The 17,660-nt window shown below is 42.0% G+C and overlaps 1 protein-coding gene across 4 annotated transcripts in view; it reads left to right on the forward strand.

Moving 5' to 3' along the window:
* The window catches only part of LOC135189282 (NHS-like protein 1), a 114,697-nt gene that overhangs the window by 82,164 nt on the left and 14,873 nt on the right, over window positions 1-17,660 (forward strand). For 3 of the 4 annotated variants that reach the window (XM_064169460.1, XM_064169461.1, XM_064169463.1), the window contains exons 4-5: window positions 5,742-5,934; window positions 10,796-10,927. In XM_064169460.1, coding sequence (XP_064025530.1) covers window positions 5,742-5,934; window positions 10,796-10,927 — 325 coding nt within the window. The remainder of the gene's footprint in view (window positions 1-5,741; window positions 5,935-10,795; window positions 10,928-17,660) is intronic. The other variant, XM_064169462.1, reaches the window with a different exon arrangement.

Raw genomic sequence — 17,660 nt, forward strand, 5'->3', positions numbered from 1 at the left:
TGGGAATGACTGAGACTCCTGAGGCATGGACTCTAGCAGAACTGGAGATACTTTTAAGCAGGGATGCTCTTGTAAGCAGCACTTGTACACTATCTCATGGTTTATCTCTTAAGATACTGCTCAGTTAATGGAGTTGAAACAGCAGTTCAAACAATAAAATGCCAAGAGCATAAGGAAGTGAGCAGAGAAACTCTTTGAACGAACAAGATAATCTGTTGTGTACCACATATACTGCATAACTGCTGCAGGAATTGTGGATGCTGAAAGTTTACATGGGTTGAGAAGGCACCTGGGTAAATTGAGGAAAGAGGACTCCATCCATTGCTGAGGGATTCAGTGGAAGGTATCCACTGTATGCATCTTCTGCTTTCACTTCACCTGTGTTATTGATCAGGCATTATCATAATGCAGATACCAGGCAGGCTTTTCACAGAATCACAGAATGTTAGGGGCTGGAAGGGACCTCAAAAGATCGTCTAATCCAACCCCCCTGTCAGAGCAGAATCACCTGTACCAGATCACACTGGAACGTATCCAGGTGGGTCTTGAATATCTCCAGAGCTCTGAACTGGTGCAGTACAACTCCTCTTATATTTTTAAACCTATTGCAGCAGAGAAAGAAGAAAGAAGCATTTCTGTGGTGCTGTTGGTGAAGGTTATAACTTGCTTGATGGTCAGTGTTTTCTGCTAGTGAAAAAAGATTTCCCTTCCTTACTGAGATAGTGAAGGATTTAGTAGAATAGCAAAGTTGGGTAGTGCAAACTAACATCTGTGAGTGAAAGTAATAAAGAGGAATAGTCTACAGAAATGGTGGGAATTAAACTGGAGACCTTGGTCTGGAAGGACACCAAAGAGAGCAAGGTAGGACAAATTTAACTTAAGTGTGAATTCTTGTAAATGTATGATGTGGCAGTGTTCCATAACAAAATGTGCAACCCCACAGGCTGAAGCAAGCACAGAGTGACATTCTCAATTGACCAAGAAACAGTAATTTAAAGGCTTGAGGTTCAATTGTTGGTTTTGGGTTTTGGGCACTTGAAGCTGTCAAACCTAGTAAAAGGCTGGAGAAGAAAGAAGATGTTGGCAAATAGTACTGGACAGCTAACAGTGTAGTATAAACCTCTGGAACATAAAAAAGATGAAGAATGAACAGCATTTAGGTAGAGTGTGCTGAAAGATGCACTTGTCTGAGACTTCTCAAATGGCCTGAATGTGACAAGACAGTGAAATCATTCCTTTGTTATATCTCAGCAGCTGAGTAGGCTGGGGAACAATACGTCCCCCCCCTCTTCTCCCAGGCAAGCAGCAACAGAACAAGGGGACACAGTCTCAAGTTGTGCCAGGGGAAGTATAGGCTGGATGTTAGGAGGAAGTTGTTGCCAGAGAGAGTGATTGGCATTGGAATGGGCTGCCCAGGGAGGTGGTGGAGTCACTGTCCCTGGAGGTGTTGAAGAAAAGCCTGGATGAGGCACTCGGTGCCATGGTCTGGTTGGCTGGATAGGGCTGGGTGCTAGGTTGGACTGGATGATGTTGGAGGTCTTTTCCAACCTGGTTGATTCTATGATTCTATATCAGCAAAGCGTTGAAGATTCTCTGGCTTACTGAGCCCTACAGCTTATCTGCAGGGTACTTGTAGGGCATTTTTTTCCCTGGATTCTCTTTTTAACTCCCATTTCAAAGGTCATGCTTTTTCCCATCTAAAACTAGGTGTTCCTGGAAACACTGTAAGGTCCAAGGCAGCTACTTTTACATCCCACCTTTCGCTCTTCCAATATCCATTCAAAAGAACAAATTCTAGCAAGTTTCGCTGAGATGATGAGTCTTTACATCCCTTTGGCACAGAAATGTGGCCATTTAAGTCTAGTAATAAAACTGTTATGAATCAATGATGCTGTAAAAATGGGATGAGTGCTTTTTGTTTTATGAACACAGCATTTATGATGAGCTTTGCTAAGCAGATACATACTCTCAAAAGTACAGTCTAGTCCTTGTATACCATTTGTGTTATTTCTGATGTAACAGTACTTGAGAAGATGTTACACAGCAGCAATTCACTGCATCTTAGAGCAAGCTTCTGTGCTGTAAATCTGGGAGTGTTTGCTAAAAATATGAATCCCTATTTTCATCCTGACTATGGAGGAAAATAATTTATGTGTGAAGAAAGCTGCAATACAAGCTGCTCTTTTCCTCTACGTGCAAGAAAGTTGTGTATGGTTTCATCATGGCTATGAAATTTAGCAGCTTCACATAAAAAAAGTCCTATACCACTACCTTTGTGAGTAGTTGGAATAATGTACTGATGGGACAAGGTTGGGTTTGATCTCTTCTCACATGCAATAAATGGCAGGACAAGAGAAAATGGCCTCTGGTTTCACCAGGGGAAGCTCAGGTTGGTTATTAGGTGAAATTTCTTTGCAGAAAGGGTTATCAAGCATTGGAACAGGCTGCCCAGGAAGGTGATGGGCTTGCCATCCTTGGAGGTATTAAGAAATACCACATGGATGTGGTCCTTAGGCACATGCTTTTAGTGGTAGTGGCTTAGCACTAGTGGTTGGATTGAGAGCTCTAGGCAAGCAGCTGGACTTGATCTCAAAAGATTTCTTGCAACATCAGAAGTTCTGTGGTTCTGTGGTTGAGATAGTCATGCTTCTTCAGGAGCCATGGAAAGTGTACCTACAGATGAAAAGCAAACACCCAAACCCACCCATCACTCATACTGAATTATTTTATAGAAGTACACATCACTGTCCTGTGGCAGAAAATATTTCTTCCTGATACAGTGCTTTCAACTCAGCTGCACAGTTGGGTTTTTCAGTTGCTTTTCATTTGTTACATACTCACTGGGCTCTTTCATTTCTGTCCATCTTCCTCCATCTGTCCCCAATTTTCTCAGCTTTTAATCCTCCAGAATTTGTCATTGTTGTTCCACTATTTTTTGTTTGTTTGTTTGATAATTATGATTTCCTTATAGTAGTAGATGCTTCTGTTTCTTATTTTCTTTCTATTTACATACTGTAACAGAAGAAGTGTTCTACTTGGTTTGGGTAATTGCCTTGAAAACGAAGGGTGGCTTTGTAACCAATATCTCTGCCACTTGACATATTGGAGGAGCCCCTGGTGACTGCTGTATGACAGCTGAGACCTGGCACTGCTGTATAGTCTGAATGTGACAGATATTAATGCTGACAATATCAACCAAGCAGAGTATCTGAAGGTCACTGCAAAACCCCGGGCTGAGGGGTCTCTCTTGGTGCCCTGATTCAGGCAGAGAAAAAAGTCTTTGTAGAATGGGGAAAACTAATTTCTTTGCCTCAACCTCAGCGACTCCTTTAAGTGCACACACACTCATGCCCACTGTGACACTGGGCTAGCACCCCAGTGCTACATTCCATACAAACCCTTTGACTCTCTCAGTTGTTTTTAAACCTAACTGGGAGGAAGTATGGGTCAGAAGTAGCTTTACATTCTGCAATGGCATTTCTCTTCCAAATTGCTTATGTTCATGAAAGATTTTGAATTTGAGTGATTTGAGACGGGACAATCCTTATGTGTGTGCACACAGATATCTGTGCCCACGTTGGGTGTGTGTATAAAAAGTGTATGAGCATACACTTGTAAAAAGATCATAGAATCATAGAATCAACCAGGTTGGAAGAGACCTCCAATGCCATCCGGTCCAACCTAGCACCCAGCCCTATCCAGTCAACCAGACCATGGCACTAAGTGCCTCATCCAGTCTTTTCTTGAACACCTCCCAGGGATGGTGACTCCACCACCTCCCTGGGCAGGGGGAAATGCTTTTTAGAGCCTGTTAAAAACAATGCATGCCTGAAAAAATACCAATGGCCTCCAAGAAGCTTGTGTTGAAAGGGTTGCTGGGCCTTGCACAGGGCTCAGCCTTGCCTGGAGAGCAGTGTCCATCCCATCTGCAGCCTCTCTTGTAAAGAAAGGCAGGATAAAAGGCTCTCACGTTACAAAGTGTGGTTCTAAATGACAGGATGACATTACTAATAATTTCATTGCCTGAAGTGTTGGGTTTTTTTAGTATTAATACTTGAAGAGATTTTGCTTCTGTATTCTTTTACCTTTTACTTGGAAGTTGCCTTTTTAGTCTTTTAAATTCCATACAACGTTGAGCCCTATCTTATAGGAGGTATAGTTGAAGCTTAGTAGAATAAATGAATGGTTATTTATTTATAAACAGTGGGACTGCCTCATGGTAACAGGAAGAAAATGAAAATCAGAAATCATAAACAGTAGTTGTGACAGAGTGGCTGGGTAGGCTTTTGTCTAGCACTCAGAACAGATCGCTTAGACTGAAAACTCAGATTGATGTAAAACTTCCATCTGTTTACAAGTAGCTGTGGTGCTTCTACCCAGGCCTGTGTACAGCAGCCAGGGAGTAATGACCAGGGGTGGCAGTGATCCAGTACAGGTAACTCTGATCTGGTGGTAAAGAGGGAGCTTCCAAATGAAAGAAACACCTCTGAAGCAGAGGAGCTGGGAGGTGGCAGAGAGATCTCTGCTGGTGCTGCTGTTCAGTTTCTCTTCTGTGGCTTTCTTTTTTCTGTTTTGCCTGGGAACAGGAAGAAGCAGAGGTGGGTTTTGCCTCAGGGCTTTCTTCCTCTCCTGCTTCTAAGATTCCCTGGAGTGCCTTGCTGGCAGGAGTGAGGAGAGAAGGTTGTTTCTCCTGGGTTTGCTTGAATTTGGTGACCACCTGCTGGAAACCTCAGTGATGTCTCTCTGTGTGCCTTGAACCTGCCTGCCTTTGGGGTTTCCTGTGGACTGGTACTGTCCTATGGGTAAAGGGCTTTGTTACAGCCTTCTCTGCTGTTACTGACATACAAGCCAGGGCTCTGTAATGAAAACAGATTTGCTCTCTGAAAGCAAATAGCTTTTTTGGCTTATAACTTTGTCCAGTGGAAGGACTTGCACAAGCTGTTGCAACCTCTTTTTCTGGAGCAGAAAGGGTTTTGTTTTATTGGTTGCTTTGAGTTTCTGAAGTGAAAAACCACCATGGGGATTAAAATCTGCTACTTTGATAAGAAATTAGTTTTGAGGTAGACATTGTGTGGCTACTAATATTAACTGCCTCACCCCTGAGAAATGGGCACAACTGGACCCCTTGAGTGTGGCATGAATTTCTCCACCATGAAATCAGAGTTGTTCTTACTACCTCATTGATCTGTGGCTGATGATTTTGTAGAGTACATTAAACTGATTCTTATACTGAGCTCTCCCAAAATCTGTCTTTTCACAATGGCTTCTTGCTGGGACCTTAAGCACCTTCACAACCTAGTAGAGCTGGAGCAGAGCAGCGGTCAAATCTCATCCTCCTAACAGGGCACTGGGATGGGAGAGGAGAGAAGGGAAGGCAAACTGCAATGCAGTGCAAGGGGTTAATCACTCCAGGGATGATGTCAGTGTGCAAGGTACTTGGTCACTGTGCTTTGCTGTGCTCAAGACCACTCTTTTCTCTCATTGGTATATATTCCTTAGACTCATTAGATGTCTTGGATATGTACAGTTGAGGTGTTTTGTTGTGGGTGGAGCATTTTTTAAATCACTCTTCTTATAGGTCAAAGTGTGACAATTGTGAGGGTGTAGTTTTGTTCCACAAGCTGTCGTGCTGGCTGCAGCAGCAGTACCTTTGTAATGCCACAGTCCCACCTTTGTGCTTTGCTGTTGGATGGTTTTTTTTGGTAGTAAACTTACACTGTTCCATGTATTTCTGTTTGTAGTGTCCTGTCTCTTCTCCAGAAGAAGAAAAGCTTATTAGCATCAAGAGGCCTAAAACTCCAGTTTCAGACGAGTTATCAGATATCAACACCCAAACCAACTGGACTAAGTCCCTTCCACTGCCAACGCCAGAAGAGAAAATGCGACAGCAAGCACAGGCAGTCCAAACAGATCTGGTTCCTATTAATGTGACTGGTAGGCTTTTAATTTCAGTCATTACATTACACTGATGAGGGAGGGAAGGGATAAAAAAGGATTGATACAGTTGGATAGTATTTTGACACTCATATAATTGATGCATGAATTTTAATTACTTACTGCACCTTTCTGTGAAAACAGTGTTTTGTTTAATAGTCCACCTCCAGACTTAATGAGAAAGCCTCAAAATCCCTTAAAATGATAATTAATTAAAATAGTCTACATAACATGGGCTTGAACTGACATTAGGTATTCATGAAGTACTAGAAGAGAATTGATAGTATTTTGCTGTTGACTGTGCTGAAGATATGTAATGGTAAATAATTTTGTCTGCAGTGCTAGTGATTTCCAAGGGTTTTCTTTCTAGGAATTTTTACATAAGGAGGGTTATCAGGGTTTTCTATATTCCAAAGGACAGAAGTCAAGAAAAAAAATGCCTCAGGGGTCTTACTTTTACCAGCAGCAGGATAGTAGGGTGAAGAGGGTAAGAGCAACAGAAATTAATGAGGCTGCATCTTCAACAAGACTCTTGGTAAGACATTCATGTGACCATAGTCCACAGCTTGTTATGTATCAACTCTTCTCATATATATTACATATATACATATATATTACTCTTTGGTTTTACAGTTGGAAAACTCACACTTTCTGGAAGTTAAATTATGCTCAAGCCTGATGCTAGTAGATATTTTGCTATGTGTAACTAGAATTTCTTTGAAAGATTGAATTATCACTTCAATTTCCTAATCTCTTCCTACACAGTATCAAGCCATTATTAATTAATTCAAATCACTGACTGCTTGCCTTCCAAAACCAGGATGATATTCAATATCCAATTTATTTTAGATTCCATATGGCATGCTCTGACTCCATGCTCAGTCTTAACAATCAATAGCTTGCAGTATTTGATTTTGTTTTGAAAGTACCCTGGGTGTTCTCCTTCCATATATGACTACCAATATTTTCTTCACCTATATTTTTTTAGAAACTATCATTTTAGATAGTAGTATCTAGTAGTATTTAAATGTATAAGAGCAGTACTTCTGTGATAAACATCAGAAAGCTGGGAAATAAAGAATTTTTCCTTAAATAGCAGAAAATGTTTGAAATAAACAGCATTAAGATGACTGAAAATTACAAATAACCTCACCTGTGGAAAATTAATAGAAGGAAAATAAGTGTAATGCTGAAGTGTTACTAGGCCAGCTGGCATTATCTGGGGAATGTAGGTGCAGAAGGCTGAGTTGTGGGAACAATGGATAATCTGACATAATCGATAAGCTTGAGCAGGGCTTAGGTATTGTGACAGCAGGAACAGAATATACTTACAGAAAGAGTAATCTGCTGTTTGATTTAATGATCCTGTGTACTGAAAATGTATGGAGGAACAAAACAGATGGAAAGAAAAATGAGGCAAAAGAGATCAAATAAACCTCATAGATTTAATTCATTGTCACTGGGAGCATCGCCACGTTTGGATAAACTAGTCATGAGACTTAAAGCAGCTTAATTGGACTGGTGTAGCAAACCTTGTGTCCCCTGAGCTATTGGGTCTTCCTGTGGCAAACACAGCAGTTCTCAGCTTTTCTGATAAAAGCAGTGTGTGTGTGTGTGTGTGTATTACACCTCACCTCTTTGGAGTGTGCTCTTGAGCATTTATTCTCTTGTAAGCATGGCAATCAGAAGGGATGGAAAGGGAGGGCAGTAAAGGAGAATCACTGTTGCAGCATGTGTATGGTCTCTGTGATCCAGTTTCCTTTCACTTGGAATAATTACATTACTACTGTGGAACAAGGCAATCGACAGTAACAGACTATGAGCCACACACAACACACATAGAAAAGCTGCTATCCTCGTTCCTTTTTAAAAAGTCACAATCTGGTCCCCTCCTCTGCCCTCCCACACATAGAGTAATTTTATTTTATGGAGTTCCTTATGTTACTGCATGAGGCAGGAGAAAAAACAACCAAGAATTCTGTCCAGTTTGCTCAATGTGCCATGGAACAAATCATCATTGGTGTGTGGTTTTACCTGCCTTTTTCCTTCCCTTGCCCTTTTTTCCCCCCCTTACTCTCCCAGAAGAGAGGTCAGAAAACTTCCATTTTACTACTTGTGACATGAAATAAAAGATTAACCTCTGAAGAGGCTGCTGGCAATTGACAGCACATTAGTAATGATTCTGATACAATGGCCTCTCACCTGGCTGTGCAATAAATGCTCCACAGGGTCAGCTTTTGGGCCTCTTGGGTGAACAGACTGCAGCAACTAATACAGTCACAGTAAAAATCTGAAAGTGCAGGGGCATTGCATTGGGCTGACAAGCTGCTGGCTGGGTGTCCAGATTTGGAAGCAGTGTCAGACTTCAGCAGTGCCTGAGCTGAGCTTACTCTGGCCTGAAAAGGGTTTGGGCTGAAATTTTAGTGGTGGCCAATCCTTGCATTTCCACAGCTTGGGGGTTAAAAGATGTATAACGGTGTCTGCTTTCATGGGGGTTTTGGAACTAACTTTCTTTCCAGATGCAACAGTCTGGTGATGGTGGAGGTGATCAGTGCCAGGCAGGGTCCTGCAAAACGTTTAAGCATTTGCTTGAGTCTGACTTGACTGACTTCAGTGAGACTTAAGCACCATACTTACATATTTTCAGTGAATCCAAGGAAGCTGAGTAAATTGTATAAGGAATGCCCAGATGATTGGTTAGAAATCTGTAACAGGAGGAAAGTATTCTTAAATTTGCAAAATATATTTAATGTTAAATAGATTTAATTAAATATTTATATATTTAATAATAATAATGCTGCAATGAAGAAGGGGGAAAAAAAAGACCGAGATGTTCCACTTCTGATTGCTGGAATTTATTAAAGCAGCTACTTTGAAATTCTGCACATTTGCACAGTGGCTTTGAAAAAAACCTTTGAGTGTCAAAAGTCACTGAAGATGGATTAGTTGAGTTAGTTTTTTGGTAGCTCAGGGAAAGAACTTGCTGTGGATCAGCTGACACAGTAATATTTCTCTGTGGTCATCCTGTTTGTGCTGTCTGAGGCTTCATGTAAAAGACTCTCTCCTTGTTTGCACCCTCTGCTTACTATTTATGTTTCATTTCAGGACATTCAAATTTGTGTTTTAATTTCCTTGCATCTCACAGTCTCGGGCCCAGGGGTTGGCCTTTGAATGGATAAAGATTTATTCAGAGAAGCAAAACTTTTCTCCTTCAAATTCTTTGGATTTGCTGTGATGTGGATAGAATTAATACCCTGTGTGGCAGGATCACCTCATTCTGACCCCATAAAGATTCTAGTGACCTGGTAGTGGTAATGCCCCAGACAGTGCACAATTTGTCTCAGTATTGCAGGGCTTCTACTGAGCCACTGGGATCCACACCTCTAAATTTTATAAATCCCATGAGCTTCCTCCTCCCTTAATCTGCCCTGACTTCAGTCAGTTAATCCAAAATTCAGATGGAACTGGCACTTCTTTGTAGCTGCAAGAATTTCACTTAACACAAGTGTGGTTCATGGGAGCACAAGGCTCCAGTCAAACAGAGTCAGAGTCTTTATGTTTACAAAATGGTGAATGAAACTGCTGGTTTTTCCTTGCATCTCCACAAGTCCATGTGCTATACTTTAATATGACTGTATCTTTGACTGTTACAGAGGTAAGGAGGTTTTCTATGCCCTTTGCACGACACACATCATGCTGATGTGCTGTCAGCCAGGGATAGTATTTATGATGTGTTAGGTACTCTGCATAATCACTTCTTAGAGGTAAATAATTTGGTCATTGATTTTCAAAACGTACACAACAAAAAATGTCTACATGCATAATTTCCCCTCCCCCCTTTGCATTTAAATTTTAAATGGATTATTTAAAGGGCACTGAGTGCCTTAAAATGCTTTAACTTCTAAAAAGGGAATTTATGTGTTAGATTTGGAGGGGTAGTCCTTAATTTTTTAGAAGTGTCAGAAGTAACTCAGCTCACAATCTATAGGGTAAGTTTTATCTTCCTCCTAGTAAAATGGCCAAATTATAAACCTCTAAACAGAAGTGAATTCCTAAAGAAAAGCTGCTTAATGATAGTGGTGCTTCTGGGTCTCATTATGATACAGCACATGGTCATCATAAGGCTTTGTCTGGCAACATGCTGCACACATTTTTTCTCATCTCTCACCATTGTATATTTTTATAATCGTATAAAATTTCAGTTTTAAGCATCTTCTGCTCTGACTGAAATATTTATGAGACCACAAGACCAGTTTGATCTCTGCGTGCTCTCTGGTGCTTATTTGTATCGTGTTAAAAGATCACCACCAGAAATGTGATACACTTGACAGGTTCAGAGCAACTTGGAAGGGGAAAGAAGAGTCTTGTGTGATTTAATGATGGGGCTGTGCAAAGACGTAGTAGCTGTTGCCAATAGCAATGTCTGTTCCTGCACAAACCGTTGTGATCTTTCGTGTTCCTGAGCAGATTTGCTTTTTTTGTTGCAGCTCGTCACTTTTAAATGGAACAACAAACAAAAACGAAACACACACCAAAAAATATCAAAGCCCCAACACCCAGAGGGTCAAATTAAAGCAAGGATTCTGTTCACTTGTGGAATTAGAGCTGCTCTCACCAAATCTGAACTGGGCTCAGGAAGTCAAAAGTCCTCTAAAAGCCTGCAGCCCTGTGTAATGACTGTGTCTGAGGCCTTACTGTGGCAATGTGCTGTATCTTCCTTCAGTGTAAACCTTTGTAGGACAAGCTAACATCATTTATTAATGCCTTTTTTTCCATTTCTACACCAAAGTGAGTGGAAGAAAGTGCATGATGTCAGCGTGCTTGGAAGTAATGTTGCTTTGCTTGTTCTATCATGTATTAGGGGAGAATTTCGACCGCCAAGCCAGCATTCGGCGGTCTCTAATTTACACAGACACGGTGGTAAGACGGCCGAAGAAAGTCAAAAGGAGAAAGACTATTACAGGAATCCCTGACAACATACAAAAGGAGCTAGGTATGGCTCATCAGAACTGTATTCCATCCACTGTTCATTGTCACTGCTTATCATTACTTGACTAATGACATTACCAGTGCTCATGAAACCAATACAGTCTGATAGCCTATTACAGTTCCAAACATATGTGCCTCCAGTGCACAAGGTGGCAAGGGAAATTAGGACCTTTTATCTGAATTCCATCTATTGAAGGGAAAATGATGTACTGGTCAGGCCACACCTTGAGTACTGTGTCCAGTTCTGGGCCCCTCAATTCAAGAAGGATATTGAGGTGCTGGAACGTGTCCAGAGAAGGGCAACAAAGCTGGTGAGGGGCCTGGAACACAAACCCTATGAGGAGAGGCTGAGGGAGCTGGGGGTGTGCAGCCTGGAGAAGAGGAGGCTCAGGGGTGATCTTATTACTGTCTACAACTACCTGAAGAGGCTTTGTAGCCAGGTGGGGGGTGGCCTCTTCTCCCAGGTAATCAGCAATAGAACAAGGGGACACAGTCTCAAGTTGTGCTGGGGTAGGTCTAGGCTGGATGTTAGGAGGAAGTTCCTCACAGAGAGAGTGATTGGCATTGGAATGGGCTGCCCAGGGAGGTGGTGGAGGCACCATCCCTGGAGGTGTTCAGGAAAAGACTGGATGAGGCACTTAGTGCCATGGTCTAGTTGACTGGCTAGGGCTGGGTGCTAGGTTGGACTGGATGATCTTGGAGGTCTCTTCCAACCTGGTTGATTCTATGATTCTATGGTACAATGGAAATCTGCAGGGATAAAAGTTTTTTGGTCTTTAATGTTTTCCTGGAGGTTTGGGCTGCTCCCTCAGGATGTTCATTGGAACAAAACTAAAGTGGACAGACATTGGCTTGCAAATAATGACTCAGTGCAGTAAAACAGTTCATGGATGCCTTCTTGGATCTGCCAAGAGTTGCATCACCAGTGAAAAGCTTGTAAATCTTCCAGCTCAGTTTAGATCTAATTGGTGATCCCTTAAGAATAAATGTTATTTGATTGGAAGTAATTTGGATGGACTCATCAGCTATTATATATATTCCAAAGGAAAAAATTCCTCATCAGTCACATTTACACTACCTTTGGCTATCCTTTCATAGTTGGTACCATACATGATATTCAAAGCTGATGAAGTAGTCTATGTTTTGGCAGATCTTTCAGGCACTTTGCAGAACACTTTGATTTAAAACTGGTTATTCTTATTTATTTTTTTTAAGTTAGAACTTTACAGGTAAAATTATGTTCCACCTCCATTTTTCTTTTTGCAGTGGAGGAGGAATGTCTTTTAAAATAGGTGTTTTACGTGTGGAATCCTCTCACTGATGATCTCAGTATGTTTTACTGCCTTGCATTTTGCATCCCTTTCTTTTTTAATTGTTTTCAATTCTTGGTTGTTTGTCTAGATTTTTCAGAAACAGGAGCAAAAATGTGTATGTAAATGGATTTGAAATGAGCTAGAGGGCCAAGTGTAGAGAAAGTGAGAGGCAAGCATGTGAAAAGTGGTGTGTGAGTGGAACTGAGCTCCAGGGATCAGTACTGGGCCCAATTTAGTTCAATATCTTTATTAACAGCCTAGATGAGGACATCAAATGTACCCTCAGCAAGTTTGCTGATGATACCAAACTGGGGGTTTGGCTGACAGCCTGTCAAGGTGTGCTGTCATCCAATGAGATCCAGACAGACTGGAGAGCAGGGTGAAGACTAACCTCATGAAGTTCAAAAAGGACAAGTGCAGGGTCCTGCACCTGAGGAGGAATAACAGCAGGCACCAGTGCAGGTTAGGAGTTGCCCTGTTAGAGAGCAACTCCATGGAGAAAGACCTTGGAGTCCTGGCAGACATCAAGTTGTGCATGGGACAACAATGTGCCCTTGTGGCCAACAGAGCCAATGGCATCCTGGGGTGCATCAAGAAGAGTATGTCCAGCAGGTCTAAGGAGGTTCTTGTCCCTGTCTACTCTGCCCTGGTGAGACCACACCTGGAGTATTATGTCTGGTTTTGGGCTCCCCAGTTCAAGAGAGACAGAGACCTGCTGGGTAGAGTCCAATGAAGAGCCATGAGGATGATTAAGGGACTTGAACATCTCCCCTACGTAGAGAAACTGAGAGGCCCAGAGCTGCTATGTCTTGGGAACAGAGACTGAGAGGGGATCTGATCAGTGTGTCTATAAATATCTGAGGGGTGGGTGTCAAGTGGATGGGGTCAGTCTCTTTTTGGTGGTGCACAGTAATAAGACAGGGAACAATAAATGCAAACTTGAATATAGAAGGTTTCACTTCAACATGAGAAGAAACTTCTTTACAGTGAGGATGATGTGGCACTGAACAGGCTGCCCAGGGATGTTGAGGCGCCTTCTCTGGAGGCTTTGAGAACCTGTCTGGATGCATTCCTGTGTGAACTACCCTAGGTGAATCTACTTTCACAGGGGCGTTGTACTCGATGGTCTCTGGAGGTCCCTTCCAATGTCTAACATTCTGTGATTCTGTCATCCTTTAACATCTGTAATGACACAGTGCCCTGCCGTGGGATCCTCTGCCTCAAGAAAGGAAATGCAATGTTTCTAACTCTGCTAGGATGGCTAAAGCTAGGCAGCTTTAAATGTCATCACATTTGGGTCCCACATAATGATGTGATTTCTATCTGCTGTTCTGAGATTTGTCCAAAGTTCCTATGTATCTATCCTGCTCTTCTTGTGAGATGGATACTGTTTTGTGCCTGTTGTAGGGAGCTTCTCATAGTGTGGATTCCCTTCCTCCCTCTTCACTGTGTGTAGTGGGCCTTGCTACCTGGCAGGAGACAATTTCCAGACCTAGAGTTGCTCCTGGAGGTCAAAATTTGAATTTGTTATTTCCTGAAAGAGAATGATACATTCATCAGACCTGCAATCAAGTATAAGCAAGCATGAGAGTTTAAATAAAGTAGATGTGTTCTTACCAAAGAAAGATCAAAGCTGCAAACAGAGCTATGTAAAGCTTAATAATAAATTATTCTCTACAAGATTTCCTTCTGTTTTAAATCTCTCTGAGGCTAATCCCTCAGGTACCATGTTTACAGCTAGTTTGAGGAATAGCAGAAACAGCCTTCATCCTCTCTCATCTGTTCTAGAGCTGTTTTTCCATTTCAAACTTGAGTTGCTTTGCTCTTTTGTCTAGAGCTGAGATGCAGTGACTTGTGCTCATTAAAAGCACTTGTGCTGCTTAATTGCAAACCTGATAACAAGACATGGCTTGGTCATTTGCAAGGTTATTATGGTGGTCTTGATTCTTCTGTGGTATTCTGAAAATGGCACATGTGTCATGGACCTTGGTTTTGGTATAATCTTTGACACCTTGAGGCAGAGAGCAGAGAAAAGCAGAGTGGTGTAGAATGTTTTGTTCCAAGCTGCCATTTGTATCTTGTTGGGTTTCTCCACACTCTTTCAGGCATGTGGACTTTGAAATGGGTAATTGCTAAGGGTGACAGGTTTTATGGTCAGTCTTTCACCTCTGTGCTGAGCATGTTTCATGTTGCATTGCTTGAATATTTTCCTTGGCTCCTATTCTAAGTTGCAGAAACTTCAGGACTGGCAGTATCTCAGTGTAGGAGTTCTTCCCTGGAGAGTTCCTGACCAACAACCGGCAGGCAAGTAGAGCTTCAGCCCTCTACAGTGGAAGTTGTTTGAAGAGCCTCTTGTTACTTCCATGGTGGTTGTATGCCACCTGGACAGCAGACTGTGTGTCAGGAAGACTCTCTAATGGCACTCTTCATCCTGTTAGCATATTGTTTTCCATCACTAGAAACAAAGAGCTGTTTTAAAAGAGAAAAGTTATCAGCATCTTCATCTCATAGAGGGGGAACCATGACTTAGCTGGAGTCTCCCACCAGGCAGCTGGCAAGGCTGGGAATAAGTTCAGTCTCCCCCATCCTTGCTCAGTACTCTCTTTGCCTTTTCTCCTCTGACACTCCCCAAACATTTCTGTAGTTGTCCATTCCCTATTTCTCTTACACTGTCCCAAAACAAACAGCAAGTTGTTTTAAAACATTCCACAGTTCATTTGATCAGAACAAGGATCCGGACTAAACTCCAAATCAAGCAATTGCATTGTGCCTATTGACATTCTCCCTGTGGTTTCAGCTGAATAAATCTCTTTGTTTCTTCCCTAAAGCCTAATGGCTGTAATATTTACACAAAGATTAAAATCCCTTGGTATACCAGAATTGCTGTGCACAAGCTGAGTAAGAAACGTATACAGCAGATTCTTGTTACCCATTGTTTGTCCTTCAGATGGAAGCAGAAATTTGAGAGAACCTCAAAGCTTCAACCAAGTTTGAACTACTTTAATTTTGTGAAAGAGCTTCTGCCAGACCAAACTGATAGGGTTCTCCCTTTTCTGCTTTGGCACAAAAAATACCAAACAGAAGAGAAAACCTGTGCTGACTCCTGGCTTGAGCTCAGTGCTTGTGGTACGCTTGTAGAATTTAGACGAGTGTACCAAAAGGGGGTCTTAACTGCACCCTTGAGGCGTGTGTTGAAAGTATCTTTAAACATTCCTACTTCTGAGCATTGTAATACTGCTGTGTTTTCACAGGTGTCTTCCAGCAAGGAACCAGTCTCTGCACAGACTGGAAACTTCTGCTTGAAAAATGCTGTGTAAATTAAATGCAATGGGATAGAGGATGCTTTGAGACAGAAAAAGAGTATGCATGCCCTGAAAGTGATTAGGTGATTGGAGCACCTCTGCTACAAACACAGGCTGAGGGAGCTGGGGTTGTTCAGCCTGGAGAAGGGGAAGCTCTGAGGAGGCCTAATAGCATCCTTCCAGTACCTAAAGGGGGCCTACAAGAAGGCTGGAGAGAGACTGTTTACAAAGGCCTCTGGGCAATGGCTTCAACTAGAGAAGAGCAGATTTAGATTGGGTATTTGGAGCAGGTTCTTTACTATTACGGTGGTGGAACACTGGAACAGCTCACCCCATGGTGGTGGTTGTGGCCACATCCCTGGAGATAATTCTATGATTCTATGAGATGCCCACTAGTTTAGAGATGCCAGTTATTTTCTGAATAGTTCTTTTTTAACAGCAGGACCCTCTCAGTACTATTGAGCAGAGCAACATTAAAGTAAGAGGAGGAAGTAAAGCATTCCTCTCTCTGCCGAACACAGCAACGCAAAATTAGTTTTGCTTACCTTTGAATTACCTTCATCGTTTTACAGAACATAAATGTTATATATGTACATATTTAGTGGAGTCAGTGTTGGATCAAAACTACAGAAAGGGCAAGAAACTTTGAGGTGATGTATTTCTTTAATACTGTGCACTCAGTTTCTCTGCTCTGCATTTCCATTATCCATCACCTGTAGCTGTCTTCTCCAGATGGTACCTTATATGCAAACTGATATTCTTCCCTTGTGAAGAGGATGACTGCCAAACAAGTTTGGTATAGATGAGCATCTCTCTGGGAGAATCTGTTTCAGGTCATGTTCATTTCTTGTCTCTTAGTTGTCTTCATCTTCATGTGTTCCAATTCTGATGAAATAAAGGCATTGAAATGCCTTTGCTTTCCCATGGTCCCTTCTCTGTGTCAGTGCTCTAGGTCTGGCTCAGACTGACTTTCTGTTTCTTAAGGTACCGAGTTACCTGGTTGTGAATGTTTTTCCAGAGCTCTGCACCAGTGCGGTTCCAGGCACCAATGAATAGCTTCTGGTGTCCCAAACTCCCTCCCTGTCTTGCTGCAGGAGCAGGGCTCACACCTGAGCATCAGTTCCATCTCAACTCATCTTCCAGTTAAACATACCTCACCAAAATTGAGGAGAGGAAGCCATCTTCAAGTTTTCCACCTTTTGATTTTGTCTCCTGCCAGGCATGCTGTTTTTTTCCTTTAATAAAACAAAGTCTCTCCACATTTTCAAAAGTGATCTTTTAGTTTTATGCTTTGTGTGAGCTTCCCTTGAATTGTTTCAATACTTTTTTGTCCACCTTAAGTTATAATTCAGGGTCTTTATGGCTTTGTGGCTTGTTTTATCCACCCCTCATATTTTTCTTTGTAACAGAAGGGTTCAGAGGGTCAGAATGACCTTGTATGCTTTTCTTCTGCTTATTGCCCTGCCTGACATTTTCAGTAGTTCACAACGAATTGTCACCCATAGGTCCTCCTGTCAGTCCTCAGAATTAACATGATTGACATCTAAATTCTTAGTTCCTTGTTTGATCTGTTGTGACGCAGCATGGACCCTTTGTTGGTGCCTTAGAGGAAACAATTCCATCTCAGCAACATGGGAGCATATAGGTCCTTCTGATCAATCTTAGAATGGCTCAGGTTGGAGGGGAACTTAGAGATCATCTGCTCCAACCTCCCTGCCACGTACAGGGATACCACTTAACTAGGTTTGCTTGCTCAAGGCCTCATCTAACCTGGCCTTGAACACTTCCATGGTGGGGGCATCCACAGCTTCTCTGGACAATCTCTTCCAGAGTTTAACTGTCCTGTTGAACACTCCTCTTAATTAGATAATCTTTTCCAATTTGCTGCTTCAGCACTAGCAGTCATTCAAGATACAGGTCCCACAGGTAAGAAGAGTCAAAGCTATGCTGTGGGCTTACAGAAACACACCATACACCTAATTGCTCAGGCTGGTGTTCTGTACTTGCTTCAGGCTGGAGCTTCAATAGCCTTTGAACAGAACTTTCCAGACTTACTGTGCCTTTTAACTAACACTGATTTAAAGCTGTACTTTTCTAAACACTCTATATTTCCAGCACTATT

This window comes from Pogoniulus pusillus, chromosome 31 (genome assembly GCF_015220805.1).
Source record: "Pogoniulus pusillus isolate bPogPus1 chromosome 31, bPogPus1.pri, whole genome shotgun sequence".
In the NCBI taxonomy this organism is placed as follows: domain Eukaryota; kingdom Metazoa; phylum Chordata; class Aves; order Piciformes; family Lybiidae; genus Pogoniulus; species Pogoniulus pusillus.